Raw genomic sequence first — 15,745 nt, 5'->3', positions numbered from 1 at the left:
GTTCCACACATACGCAGACAAGGACGACAGAGCCCACATCTCTGTCGTCCAAGGTCTATACTATAGCTCTGCAGAAGAGCTATGTAAGGCTCTACAAGAACTAGGGTTCAAACCCACCAAGATTGTCGCCTTTAAGGGCGACGCACTGGTACCAAGGTACCAAGTAACGCTTCTGAAGAGCACAGACATAGGTGCCTTCAGGAAAATTAAATATATCTGCCATCAATCGGTGCGCATATTTAAATATGAATCCAATAATAAATACGGCACCATGTGTTCCAGGTGCCAGACTTTCGGTCATGCAGAATGGACCTGCAACCGGGCCGCCCGCTGCGTCAAGTGCACGGGAGCCCACCTCACAGCGGAGTGCGACCTGAAGGAGGAGGCTCCAGTCGGGTGCTGCAACTGCGGCGGAGAGCACGCGGCCTCGTACCGCCAGTGCCCCCAACGCCGCATCTACCTTGAGGCCGTCAAGGAGCGCTTCCAGACCCGCCAAAGCGCACCACCCCAGCCCCGCCTGTTCAAATTGAACATGGCGAACGGCCGCGGGTGGAACTCAGTAATGACAGGGAACGCCCCTTCACCGTCAGGCCTTCAGCCACAGGGCCGTCAGCCACCCACAACGCGGTCCACTGCCGAACCGCCGCCCCTCACGGGCACCCAGTCCGGAAGACAAGTCTTCCCAGGCCTTAGGCCCACTGGCCCTATGCCAGGTGTCTTTAAAAGAGTCGAGACAGACTCATCACCCTTTAAAACAACCGAAGAGCCAGACTCTGTCAACCCAAGAAATTATAAAACTAATTAAAATCGCAGGTCAGCTGAAGCCTCTGCTCCGCCGCAGCATGAGCTACGAGGAGCAAATCATCACAGTGTTTGAGTTCCTGAGCATCCATGGATGAAGAGACGGCGACACTCCCCCGACTGGCACTGCTCGTCCTCTACGAGTAGCGTCGCTTAATATAAACGGTATTGTGAGTAGGAAAAGAGAACTCATACATTTCCTAGGTACACACAACATCGACATTACACTCATACAAGAAACACACCTCGTACCCACACGACGTTTTTCAATTCCCGGTTACACCTGTTACAGACGTGACGGACAGACAGACAACCGCGCCCGAGGTGGCGTCGTAATTTTTGTTAAGTCAAATATATCGCATCATTCACTTCCACCGGTGGAACATGATATATGCGATATAATTGCAATTAGATTAGAGTCTCACCGCGAACAGACACCCATCACAATAGTTAACTTTTATTGCCCTAAGCAAGACAGTAGAATCACGACAGCCATCGCAAAAGCTCTCTCTCTCGGCAACACCGTCATCTGTTCCGGAGATTTTAACGCCCGCCATAGACACTGGGATTGCAATCGCGCAAATTCCAATGGATCGCGTCTTTTTAATCACTTTGCAGGTCACGAATATAATATTTTAATTCCGGACAAAGCGACCCACCTCCCCTCCAACCCTAGGCACTCTGCCGCTAAATTACAACTCACCCTTGCCAAAAATATCACAAACGTTACAGACCCACTGACTTATGACGTTATCTCGGACCATTGTCCCATTATTTTCGAAATTAATAGCCTCATCCCGCGCATCTCGCGACCTATCTTTAAATACGGTAATGCTAAATGGGACACTTATAAAAAAACATATTAACGAAGCCCTCCCCTCCCCCGGCTCCTTAAAATAACACCGACCCGAAATAGTGGACAACGCCATACAAACACTGACTGACGCTATAATCAAAGCCTGTAACGCGAACATCATGACGTTCACACCGAAACAAACAAACAAACTTCCACACGACATAACGAGACTTATCAAACTAAAAAACCAATACCGACATCACGCACAGAGAACTTCATACGCGTCGGTTTAACACGATTATTAATTCACTTCAAAACCAAATATCTTTTAAAATAAAATCTCTCACTTCCAACGAATGGAACAAAAAGCTCGAATCACTTGACACCCGCGACAATTCCCTTTGGCAGTTCGCGAGACGCCTTAAAAACGTACACACCCCTCTACCCTGCTTCAGCACCCCCTCGGGCCCCGCCCAGTCGGACGCTGAAAAGGCCGAGACACTAGGATCTCTCTCACGTGGATCTGAGCGACCCCGACACCGAACGAGAGGTGTCGCGGTCTCTAGACCACCTTTACAAATTAAACGGACCGACCGCACCTACGCCAGTTGTACAACGCGAAGTCAAATTAAGTTTAAAAACCTGTAAACCGCGAAAAGCCCCCGGGCACGACGACATACAGAACATACTTCTAAAACACCTCCCTTCAAAAGCAATAGACACCTTAGTTAATATATTTAATGCATGCCTCCGTCCTATTTTCCCTCGTCCTGGAAAATAGCAGTAATCACCGCGATACACAAACCGGGAAAAGACCCCACCTCCCCCGCGAACTACAGATCAATCAGTTTACTTTGCACACAAAGTAAAATATTAGAAATTTTAATTAATAATAGAATAAACTCACTTATAGAATCAAACCTACCTGAGGAACAATTCGGTTTCCGAAGGTCATACGCGACTACTCACCAACTGGCGCGCGTAGTCGAACATATAACACACCAATTTAACTTGAGACACCAGACTGGTATGGTTCTACTCGACCTTGAGAAAGCCTTCGATACCGTCTGGCATGATGCCTTAGTTCACAAATTATTCGAAGCACAAGTCCCCTTTGAATATTGTAGAATAATAAAATTATTCCTTACGAATAGATTTCTTAGAGTTAGAGTCAAAAATAGTTTATCCCCCTCTCATCCAGTAGTAGCAGGTGTTCCACAGGGCTCCATCATCTCACCGAGGGCATTTTTACTCTATATGAGAGACATCCCAAAACCTCCGAACACGGTCCTCGCCAGGGCGCCAGATAAGCTGTGTTATCAGCGTACAGGTACGCTGATGACACAGCTTATCTGTGCAGCAGTAAGAACATCAAATCTATAGTCTCCTAAGGGAGACTATAGATTTGATGTTCTTACTGCTGGCTTTATTTGGCTGTATTAAGGTAAGCCTTAATACAGCCCTACATTGTGTAAGCAACTACTTCTCTAAGTGGAAGCTTAAAATCAATGACACAAAGACCGAGGCGGTTCTTTTCTCATACAAAACTTCCCGTAAACTCAATCTCTCTTTAAAGCCACATATTAATAACCACCCGGTCGAATGGCAGTCACAGGCTAAATACCTAGGACTTATCCTCGACCGGAAACTTTCCTTCACGCCTCATATTAATTATGCCCGCTCTAAGGCACTTACAGCCTTGAGCCTGTTGAGACCCATTTTCTATAGGAATCCACTCTCTCAACTAGTAACAAGCGTCTACTATACCAGTCCTACATACGCCCGGTCATGACATACGCAAGTCCGGTATGGATTAACACAAATCAAAACAATTATCGTAAACTACAAACTGTGCAAAATAGATCCCTTAAAACCATCTACCGGACCCACCCGCGTACAAATCTTAAACGACTTCATGTAAAGAAAAACATCCCAACACTAGAACAACACATACAAGAGGTATCTGATAGCTTCTACAGAATGCTACGCCGACTGAAAGACGGAATAAACCCCACCCTCAGGTCAACTTGTAGTCGTAAGTCACTCACAGAGTACTGCCTCAGCATAAAACGTTATAAACATGCATTACCACATCACAACTGGTTAGAGCTCACAGAATATTAGCGTATACACACACACACACTCACGCACACAGAGTTCTAGCTAGGTCTGAATAAATGTAAAACCAATATATTGTAAATTGGTTTAGTTATAAGAATTAAATAACGGCGAAAACTGGCCTCCTATTCCCTCTCCCTCCTTCCCTTCACCAAGATCCCCCCCCCCCCCCACCCCTCTTATATTTATATATTATATATGTATGTATACATATCTATGTATTTATTTACCTTAGTTTTTAAGTTAGTTTTAAGTTCTAGTCATTAGTCTTAAGTTAGGTTAAGTGATAGGTTACGATTAATATTACGTTATATCAATAGCAAATAGCCAGGTTTTCCCAGTTGCCTGGATTCCCCCCCCCCCCCCCCAAAGCTCATGTATTAGTTTTTAAGCATAATAAAGTTTTATCCGTCAATACGTAGATAGGGTTGTAGAAATAAGTTTTCTGATACCTACATATATAAGGCTTAAATGTAAATTGCTTTAATAAGTAGATTTAAGTAATTTTGTATATATACTTTAAGATCAAATATAGAAATTTGTAATTTGATTTTTTTTTAATAAATCATATCTTCCATATATCTTCCACATATTCCTTACAGTCAAGCAGTTGTTTTATTTAATCGCCAAACGCTCAGTCTCTAAAATCGTAAACATTTATTCAAAAATTATTATTATAAATTAAGTATTACAATAAATAATTATTACATCGATAACAGATTGAAATTTGTAATAAGAATGCATGTTAGCTTTTATTTTAAATTCAGATAATATCATATGTAACATAACATTTCAATTTCTCTTGTATTTATTTTTTTTATTTTGAAGCGAGCTCTCTTGAGTTTTAAAGTATGCACCACGAAATACTCCGAATGCCGCTATGGAAATTGCTGCTAGAACTGCCATGTATTCGGCACGATTCCTGCAAAACAAAAATAGTAATAATTTTAATTCTTACGTGCGGAACATATGGGATATAAAAGATCTGTCCGTCTTGTCTATGTTATATCTATCTTTATCACTGCAATTTATTACTCCCAATCTACTGCAGCGAATATGTTTGATTTAGGTACGTTTTTGAATTTATGCGACCTTTGGGTCAAGAGGAACATAAATATGTTATAAATTTTTCAGGATGTTAAATATATTATGGCATCTATCAACGTAAAACATGAGGCTGACTTAAATGTTTTCACCAACAACACAATCCCACCTTATCTCATAAGTACTCTCTGGCAAAATTAGAGGAATCCCAAGAGCGTTGCTGGCATTTAGGGCCACTTTAGAATACCCATGTCGTATTATTCAGGATATGCCGTGAAAAGGAAGTTCATTCCATTGTTAAGTTGGAGTTGGCTGGAGTTTCATGTAAGTTCCTTAATAAGATCAATTTTCCGTTACACAATAAAACTTAATGACTAAGGTGCATAAAGACGTTTAAATTATTAACACCAACCACACCCACACACTATGTAAGTTATTCAAAGGTTGTATGTGAAGTTAGCCAAGTGGCACCAGGTTTACAATGGCTTGAACGGTGAACCGAGGGTGTTTTCACACAAAATGGGCACACAGTAGACGTCGGAAAATAGCAAACACAAACACCTTTAAGTATAGCTATGTTGATTATTATCGTTATTTATTTAAAAAAAACTTACTCAAACGGTGTCCCACAAATAGTGTACCACTTAGATCCATTTGGTGGCAGTTTACCTCCGACGCAGTGAAAGTCGAAATATTTCTCATCATAGTCACTTGGGCAGAAATATTTTCGCTTATAGAGGGTCTGCAATGTTAGTAAATTAATTATATATATTTTTTTGTCTAAAAATAAAGAGAAAAAAATGTTGTTATAATTATTGTTTGTAAACACAGTGTTTTGAAAATTAGAGCCATATTCTTTTGCTTATAAAGGAGGTTGGAAATAAATAAATATTTTTTTAACGGAATTCAAAAAGGTTTTGCCCATTCAAATAAAAAAATAGAAAAGAATATTTATTTGTAACCTGGTTTTGCTTAGAATTTTTTAACGTGTGTATGGAGTTCGTGTCGCTTTAAGATACTGGATCCATATTACACGAAGAAAAAGAAGAAAATTACAATACATTTACATCATTATTATTATTATACATTGGTTTAATTTTTATGGGAACTTATCTGGAGCAGCGTTATTCCAGTAAAAGACGAAGATATAATACTTTATTTCATACCCTTGATCCATAGTACAGACACATTATAAAATATATAATTAAAATAAAGTCAACAATATAAATTACAAATAGGAACTAGGTTGCAATATTATCCACCCAGCGTCGATACATTGCTGATAGCATCAGCCTGTCAGACAGACTCCTGATAATGCCGTTATTACACGTCTCAACCCTGGACATGAACAATGCAATTCTTTTACGCTGAATAGAATTAAAGGAATCAACCCTAGCCTCAGCTCCGCGTACATTTCTGAAGCGCTACAGCAACATTTCAGGCCCATGAGGAATCTAAAAATGTTACTGTAGGCGTATACTAGCATTGCATCTGGTACTTACCTATATAAGCTTTAAGAAACATGTGGGCTCCGCTGGTAAAATCTCTCCCGAAACCCATAGGATGGCAGTCTCGTGAGAAGCTCTTTGTGCGATACTGTATTGAATGCCTTCGCAATATCCAGACTAACTGCCAAACCTTCTCACTTGCTTTAAATGGCCGTCTCATTTAAGTGGCCGATACCTAATATCGGGTAGTAGCTATTGAACTAACTGGCTCAAGAAGACGATGTTTGGATTTTCAATAATCCTACACAGCACTGTGTTGTAGTGGTCTATTGAGGATATCACTTAACATCAGGGAAACGTCTGTTTGTTTTATAGTATCATCTTAGCATAAAAGTTCATGTAAACCAAATATAATACCTGGCCAAACGGTGTGGTAAGAGAAGATTTTTCATCACACGGTCCAACAGTTTCGTGGATGCCCGTCGAAATTTCGTCTTCGGGGTTGAAGAATATAATAAATACCCAATAAATAGTGTAGTGAACTATCAGTTGCATAATAAGTGCGTAATCGATGGCTGTTAATCTGAAAATGTGAATATAATATTGGAGAAAAACGTATGAATTATGTGTACACATACGACTTATTAAGAAGTGAGTGACTAAAATTCTGGTACAGATTTAGGTAGTTGGGTAGGGTCCTCAAGGAATAGATAACGAAAGCAGAGACATCATGGAACGCAATGGACACTGAAATATGTGAATAATAAAACACACACAAAGTTCATACAATGATTTGTGTGTTATAGGGTTCTACAGGCCACTACCATGCGAGACTTAATGCTTCGGCTTTGTCCACCGCCTCAACCACATAAACCGTTAAGTCAAAATATTAAGGCTGAGATGGAGCGTACTTAGACTTTTCCCAGACTTTACTTACGCAAAACTTAGCTGAGTGTAAGATTTGATTTCATTATTATAGTCATTTGAAATAGACAGCTGAAATTTTGCTGAGTTTAAGCTAAGGCAGCCCAATACAAAAGTCAAGTTCACTTTTATCACACTCAGAAAAGTTTTACGTAACTAAAGTCTGAGCTAAGTCTTAGGTACACTCTATAGATCTCAGTGTAAGAGTTTTTATTCGTAAATACAATATTATCATCTTATTGTCCGGAGTCTGTTACTTGTATACATACAATTACGGATTATTTCACATTAAGTTTCTACTATTAAATTGTAATTTAGGCTTCCATAAGTGAGCCATAAGTATTCTTTTTTAAGTATATATTTATTGTTGATATTTTAAAATCCTAGATCATAGAAATAATTTTCTATGTTTTCTATTCTCTCTTACGTGACATTGTGAGTATGATTAAATTATATTAAATTATACATTAAAAAAAAATAATTTGAATAATGTACATATTATTTTTAAATTGTAACTCTTTCATTTCTTTTTCATATATAGTTTAAATGTAAACAAAAGTAGGTCTCACACACCTTTCTGAGCTCAATAAAAATAAACAAATTATTATATAATAAAAAGTGTATAAAAGTCCGTCTTATGTCTATGTCATTTCATATTAATGTACTGTAACTTATTATTAATATCCATTGTTTTAATTTAGTTCAACAATTTGATATTGACACAGCTGTGGGTTATGACCTCAGTATATTTCAAACGTGGCTCTTATCTTGTACATTAACTATCACTATAGTTATCATTTACATTTTTCTTGTGTTCAATATAACTTATGCAATATTTAATCAATGACCCGATGAAAGCTTGTTGAATTAAGTAATAAATACTTTATAATTTTAAAATAACGTATTAAATTATTATATTACGTAGTTACTTATTATTATTAAATTACGTACGTTGAGTTAATTTTACATCAATAATGTAATATGATTCTAAAGTGATAGAAAGGCATTTTTTCTCTCAAAATAAATGCCATACATATCCGCTTTGATGTTAAATAAATCACAACCACCGCTTTGTAAACGAATTGCATAGGTACTGAGTGGAAAGAAACGGCACAAAAAACTCTATTTGGTATTCCATTAAAAATAAATACAGCTTACACTGAGCTATTGTTATAAAAGAATCACCAGATCCAGGCTGTCTGGTCGCTTAGATATTCCGCTGTTGTGTAGTAAGAGTTACAGCAGACTCATTTTTAATTAAACATCTAAATGGATATATATAAAATAACAGCTTAGTATTCTTCAAATCTCATAGAAGAATTCAGTGTCATCAGATTTACTGGAATGCTTATATGTATGTTTAGATATAGCATCATATACATGCCATAATGGACGAAACACAGCAAACTGCAGCATCTAAGCAGCATTAATAACATCCTAAGATGGTGCTTCATGTAGGTAACCAAGTCACGTAATAAAATCAAGTAATCCAGAGCTCTTTGAACAGCTCGATCACGTAGCATAGAGACATCGCTTCATTGTGTGTCTGTACTGAGCGGATTTCTGCTGCCGAATTCCACCTTCGCACGACACGCCACAAATCAGGATATCATCCCCACCAACTGGTTGTGTGGCATTCCTCCACAGTGCGGTTTTCAAGCAACTTTCTTCCACGCACAACCAAACTGTGCACGTAAACTTTCCATAAAGGCCGACAATGCTCCTGTGATTCCTCTGGTGGTGTAGGATAATTTGGGCGGCGGTGATCACTTAACACCAGGTGACCCGTACACTCGTTTGTCCTCCTTTTCCATAAAAAAGTAACGGTCGTTACGGTTATAAAAAAAAAGAAATATTGTTACTGGCATATTGAATAACATATATGGAAATGTCTCTTATTTTAATTAAGCAATACCTATAATTTAGCAAAAAACACACTTTATTGTATTGTACTTACTTTTCCTTGCAGTAGTCCCGATTACTTAGCAGGCCTTGTAATACAATTATGAGAAATATAGAGAAAAGTATGAAGAAGGTAACTTCCGAGTGAATGTGAAAATTGTCGTGCAGAGTATGATAGAGGGGGATAAAGAGTATCACCCCACCTGGCATTCCAAGTAATGATGAAATCACTAACGAATACCACTCCGCCTTTTTGCTGGAACAAACAACGCTGTTTAACACAAACGATTCATGCTCAGAGTAAATTTATTTCTGTTTTTATCAAGAATTAAATAAATTACATCAAACGCTCTAGTTCATTGATTTAAATTTCGAGACAGGTAAAATGAGGTGTATAGTTACACGGAATGGATGGATTCTAAGGTAAAGATGGATTGAGTTTTATGAATATTTTTCTATCTTATGCTTCTACAAAGTGTCCCATGGCACATTTTTTCAATATACTAGGAAGTGTCTTTCTACTATCTACTAAGAGGTTTCTTTGCACAGTATGCCAGCAAGATATAGGTGCATCCTATAGTACCCCAGAGCGGACACTTCTTCTGCCATCAAGGAGTAAAGTATTGTTTCGTTTGATTATTATGATGTTATGTCTTAAAGCGACGAGTGTAATTGGAATGTCGCTTTAGATATTGGGCTTATCAAGAATCCTGAGTGGCACTGCACTGTTATGGTCAGGACATCATCATTATTTCAGCCGGAAGATGTTCACTGCTGGACAAGCCTTTGTCCAGAGATGCTCTCCCAAAGATCGCCAAGACGATCGGTCCTCCGCGATCTTGAACAGATCATAAGTCCATATTGTGTACCTACCAACATCGTCGTCTTCGGTTATTCCGACTTCACTGCCCCAACGGTCATTTGTCCGTCGAGCTGAGTGCCCTTCCCACTGCCACTTTAGTTTCGCAATCATTTGGGCTATGTCGGTGATTTAGTTCTGATTCAATTTCGTAGGGATACTCCGACCATAACCTTCTCCATTACCGTCTGTGCGACCATGATCTTCCTCATAAGGCTTATAGTTAACGACCACGTCTCCGATCCGGAAGTCAACACTGGCAACGCACTCTGGTTAAAAACCTTCGTCAACGGACACTGTTTGGAGGAGAAGATTTTACGGATGTTCCTGAACATATCACTCACTACTAATAGGCTAACTTATGTTAATAACTAAAACTTTAATATATGAAACATTGAGAAACTTACACTGCAGACGTCCACTGTTCAACATTCGGCGCAAACCAGCGGCGGCTAGCGTGGAAGAAGTAATAAAAACTTGCCGCGAAAGTTGCGTGGAAATAATAAGAGTTCCATGGGACCCAATAGTGGCGATCATAAATGTTGGGGTCAGTGTCATGCCAAGTCCAATGTACGAATTTAACAGCCACTATATCGTACGGTATATCGATAAGAACGGTTACAAGTCCAACAGCGAATGGTTCCGCATACTTCGGGAGATTCAATCGTGACACAGCATAGGCGGCGTTGTAAATAAACGCCGGGTCTGAAAAACCATACAAATATTATACGTGTAACTCTGTCTGTCTGTCTGTTATTCTATCACGTTTGACTACCTTAAATAGTCTGACATATATAACTTTTGTTTGTATTTTTCTTAATTTTTTTATGCCAATCAGGGCTTGATGACATGAAAAATTATTATTTTCCTTATGCTAAAAATATCAGCAACACCACTGGGGTGCACCGGAAGGCCAGTGCTTATTATACCATCTGCATTATGCTGAGGTGAAATCTAATTTTACAATTTAATATAGAACAACTATTGTAACCCATTTTAAGTAAGTTGCTAAATAAATTATTTTTCCTTGTTTCTTTAATTTTATAATCATCGTAGCGCATCTTTTTGATATTATGTACTAAGTAAATTTAGTAATACTTACAAAGCAATATAATATGCAGGGGCAATCTTCCACCACAAAAGATAACTGTTGTTTGAGAATGCCAGAAATTGTCGAACTCTGGTACCACAATTGCCCAAAAATTATCAGTGAAGAGTCCATGGAGAACCGTGCCGAGCCAAAAGTATGGCCAGCGACCTCCTTTCCTAAGTGCTGCGTAATCAAAATATGTTTAAACATAACGACTGCTAAATATTTATATTACACGTAGATGAAAAGTTCGACTTTTGCCTTATTTCGCTGGGGATATTTTACACTTTTAATTTATTCCTTTTCTCTATCTTTTTTATATTAGAGAGGGCAATCAGGCAAGACTGAGCTGATGGAGAGATATTTTGAATGTAGATATGAGTCTGCCATAAACTTGAAGGTTCCTTAATCGTATCGAGTCGAGTACTCTGTATTCGGAATCTCATGTTAAATTGATACATGCAAGTATCTATAGCTATATTCTATATCCTAGCTATCCAACGCGGAAATGCTGCCAGTATTATTGGTACGCTTTCACGTAATGATACTTTTAATTTTATGTAGTCATAGAAAATATAGTTAGAAGATTTGTTTTGTTTGAATAAATGTATACCACTAATTTATTATAATAAAAAACAAGCCTCCAATGCAAGTTTATTAATTAAAATAATTCGTTTCTATTTTCTTGGTAGGTGAAGATAAAACATATTTCCTCATTGAAAAGAAACTCAGTAATTTGGTACAAATGCCGAAAGAAAAATTTATCATTCAGATGCGTATCGTGCAATAAAAAACAGCGTAAAAATATATCTCAATAGAAAAATAGCCTAACTACCCGGTAAATACGTATTAGACTGTAAATTTTCGAAGAATGTATATATTTTAAATAATAAGAAGGGTTTACGTTATTTCAAGCGTTGCGCTTCATCCCCGCCCTATGACATCCTGTTTTCGTTAGAAAATCGGTTCCACAAGTAAATCACATCCCCTTTCAATCACAATGTACATTTGCTGAAATATTAATAATTATTGTGAATGAAAATATTTAGAAAATAAATACTTACCATGCAATAATGTCAACAACCCTGCAAAGATGAAGGAGGCTTGAGCGATGATGTATGTGGGTTGGTTATTCCATAATTGTTGAAAATTATTTATATGCATGAACCAGCCATCACTGGGCTGTAACTGTAAGATATTATTTATTATTTTATTTTATGCCAATCCAAATCCAAGTTTTATAACATACCGAAGTTTTAAGGAGTTGTTTTTCATAAAGATACTTTTGACTCCTTTTTATCATTAAGGTTGGGTTGCACTAACTAAATTTTATTTTTTTATCGAAAATAAGGGACGAGACGAGCAGGACGTCAGCTTATGGTAATTATAATGATAAAACGCCCTCAAGATTATTGAAAAACCTTTGAAAAATTTTGAGCGGCACTACAACTGCGCTCTTCACCTTGAGACACAAGATGTTAAGTCTCATCCGCACAGTAATTTCAGAATTAAAAAAAAACTACTAACTAAATCTCGTTCCAACTAGTTTCGGTTGACGTTTGCATGGATGAATGTACGTCACATATTTTTTGTAATTTTATCATTCACTTGTTACAAGTAACGGGGTGGGACATACTTTTTACAACTTTGGAAGTGTCCCTCGCACAAACTAAGACCTATCTATAGATACCCCACACGTATGGGTTTGATGAAAAAAGTATGTACCCCCAAAATTTATTGTTTCTTTTTCTATTTTTGTGTCAAAATATTAAAGCGGTTCTCAGAATATTTCTACTTACCAAGTTTCAACAGTATAGTTCTTATAATTTTGGAAAAAAGTGGCTGTGACATACACGTACTGACAGACAGACATAACGAATCTTTGAGGGTTCCATTTTCCTTCAGATATTTATATTATGATACACATCGCTCAATGTCCCTACATCATCAAAGAAATCACAGGAGCGCTGTCCGTCTTTTAGTCGGAGACGGGAGTTGAGACGCACTTATTTAAAGGAATCTAAACTATGCGAGTATAAGGTAAAGGTTACTATAACATAAATGACTTTCTTAATGATACCACAGATTGGGAATGGAGCGACCGCCCTCAGGCTATTAAACAATATGTTTAATTGTACAATGTTACTTTGTAAATGTTACTTTAAATGTAAAACATATTTTTGATAAAAAAAAAGCCAGCCGAGTTTGTTGCGCCCATTCTTCTCAGGCCTGAGGCATACATTTTGGAATGGGTGGTAGTTTTTTGACTTTCAATAAGTAATTTAACATCCTATTTTGAATAAAAATATTTGAATTTGAATAAAAGTCTATACCTTATAGTATCGAATCGAACACATCGATCAATGAAATTTATTTCACAGTTTGCTTGTACTTAGAATAAAGTTTGTATGTAACTTACTGTGCGCACAAGTACCTATTATATGATTATAATATTGTATCTTTCGCTTAATAATTTTGAAAGATTCCATAAATAGATCGTCTCTAATTTCATATATAACTAAATAATTACGTAGACGAATTTACACTGAGAGTGATTACACATTATGGAAAGAGCCAAGAAAATATAAAATTAAGTATATTATTATCTCTTATAAATATGTTATCTTGTATATCTCATAACAAAAATAGATATAGATTGGTATAGGTCCGCGCGGGTCCGTGGGTTAAAAAATAACCGATTATTAAAGTACCTATTTAGTAGTCAGACGATAGATGGAGAGATTCCCAAAACACTTAAAAAAATAACCAAAACCAAATCTCCATACTTTTCAATCAATTTTCTGGAATATCACACTAATAGGTAAATATTAACACGTCTTACCAATGCGTTAGGTGTCATTTTGTTGACGTAGAACTGTGACCCACTTGTATGTTCGTTTGCCTCAAAGAATATTTTAACACTAACGATATTCAAGGCAAACGACAGCTTCTACCTATTGTAAGAATTATGAGTACGACGAATTACTAGTTACTACTAGCGCTTTGGTATACTCTGCAGTAACTATAGAATAGCGGCAGTTTTTGAATTTTAGCAGCATATTATATAATAATATTATGTAAAAATAGCTCCATTGTATATTATGTATAAAATAAAAAGGCCTTTATTTGACGGATCTAAATTGGTCAAGTGTTATCGGGCAGGCAGATGCTGTATGTAGGGCGTATATTCTTACCCCCTTATTCATAATGGTCCGCTAACTTTAAACAGCCGCTTAGGAGTGTTTTTTCTCATTCTGACTTAGGTCAATAGAAGAAGACAGAGTGAGAATTAGCAATGTTTAATTTAGCAGACTATTATGAATAAGGGGGTAAGCCTATAATTTAAATCATAAGTTCCAAAAGTTGTCCAGGTAGACGCTTGAGCGCCCACGGGAGACCTGACGGGGGGCCACGTTGGCGTTACAAAAAAGTGGTTTCCTGTTTGGCCAAATTAACTTTTTTCACATTCACTCACAACACATTAAATTAATTCTAAAAAAAGTTCAATAACTATTAAGGCGTAGTTTTGAAACTCAGCCGCAACGCATATTTCCATAGTGAAATCTTTTTTTTTTTTCGAATTTTGGGAATTTGGTAGAAATGTAGCTGCAGCTACATTTTGAAATTGGTCTATGAGAAAAAATGTCCGGGAACCTCTAGCTTATATGGACTATTAATAAATAATTGAATAAAGAAATTATTATAATTCGAAAATTACATTATTCATATTCTTTTTAAAATTCATTTAAGTTCGGAAACTTAATTTTCTATGAATGTATATGTTAGTATTGAAATAGAATGAAATTTCTTTATTCATTTAGGTACAAATTGTATGCTTATGAAAGTCAAGTGAGGCCATTGGTTCAAGGTAGGCTACCTTGCTCTTAAAAGAACCGACAAGAAACTCGGCAACATTGCAGTTTTTATATTATCCATATCATCTAGATATCTGTGCTCCTGCACAGAAGGGAAAAGAGAGGGAATTTTAGCTTTGGATGGAAAAAGATATTCCAAGAGTATTATGCCAATAGGTGACCACAACGAAAATTTCAAATAGATTTAATAAAACGTATGGCAACATATGCATAATCACTCTTTATTGTCTACCCATGTCCTTCCGAAATACTTCGATATAATTTGAACATTAACTGAAATTTGTATATTGCAAAATCAAAGCCTTTAGGATAATATATTTCTAAAATTTCTTTTCATTTAGCAAAACCTTACATTTTACTTAAACGTATATTATGACTTTCACATGTTTCATAAAATTTATTGATAATATTGGAAATATAATTTTTTTATAACAGTTTACTATTCAAATGTTGTGAGCCTTCTTGAGTGTAAATTCCGCTCAGATTGGAATTCAATCAATTCAACACGTGTTTCGCCTCTACTAAGAGATGTTGACTCGCCAAATTCTGAAGCGAGACTGAATTGAAAGAGCCGGTTACCGCTGTTTTATACCCTCGTCCCATGATTAGGCGCGCTGTGATTCAACCAATCTGTTGTGACGTATTACCAGAATTACCGCGAGAGATACGTAACAATGGTAAAGAGACCAAATTTGGTCATTCAACAATTTGAACATGTTTACATTGTTGAATGAAAAAATTTACAGTCAAGAAGGCTCAAAACATTGAATAATTATGAATTTCCACAAAATAACACCTATTCAATAAATTAATAGTTGAGTAGTAAGCCGTCATAATTTAAAAATCATTCATTTTAGGTCTAAGTGACTCTCTTGGTCCCATGATATA

At 37.0% G+C, this 15,745-nt stretch overlaps 1 protein-coding gene across 1 annotated transcript; it reads right to left on the bottom strand.

Moving 5' to 3' along the window:
• Window positions 1-4,353: 4,353 nt before the first annotated feature.
• Window positions 4,354-13,881, bottom strand: LOC126979059 (uncharacterized). The gene is made up of 8 exons (XM_050828248.1): window positions 13,825-13,881; window positions 12,047-12,170; window positions 10,995-11,165; window positions 10,300-10,597; window positions 9,089-9,289; window positions 6,625-6,790; window positions 5,374-5,501; window positions 4,354-4,637 (listed from the first exon to the last, which is right to left on the bottom strand). The coding sequence occupies exons 1-8, from the start codon at window positions 13,840-13,842 to the stop codon at window positions 4,508-4,510; spliced, it is 1,236 nt and encodes a 411-aa protein (XP_050684205.1). The 5' UTR covers window positions 13,843-13,881; the 3' UTR covers window positions 4,354-4,507.
• Between the last annotated feature and the right edge of the window lie 1,864 nt (window positions 13,882-15,745).

This window comes from Leptidea sinapis, chromosome Z (genome assembly GCF_905404315.1).
Source record: "Leptidea sinapis chromosome Z, ilLepSina1.1, whole genome shotgun sequence".
Classification (NCBI taxonomy): domain Eukaryota; kingdom Metazoa; phylum Arthropoda; class Insecta; order Lepidoptera; family Pieridae; genus Leptidea; species Leptidea sinapis.
The sequence above is the reverse complement of the archived record's forward strand: the minus strand, read 5'-3'. Positions and strand labels throughout refer to the sequence as shown.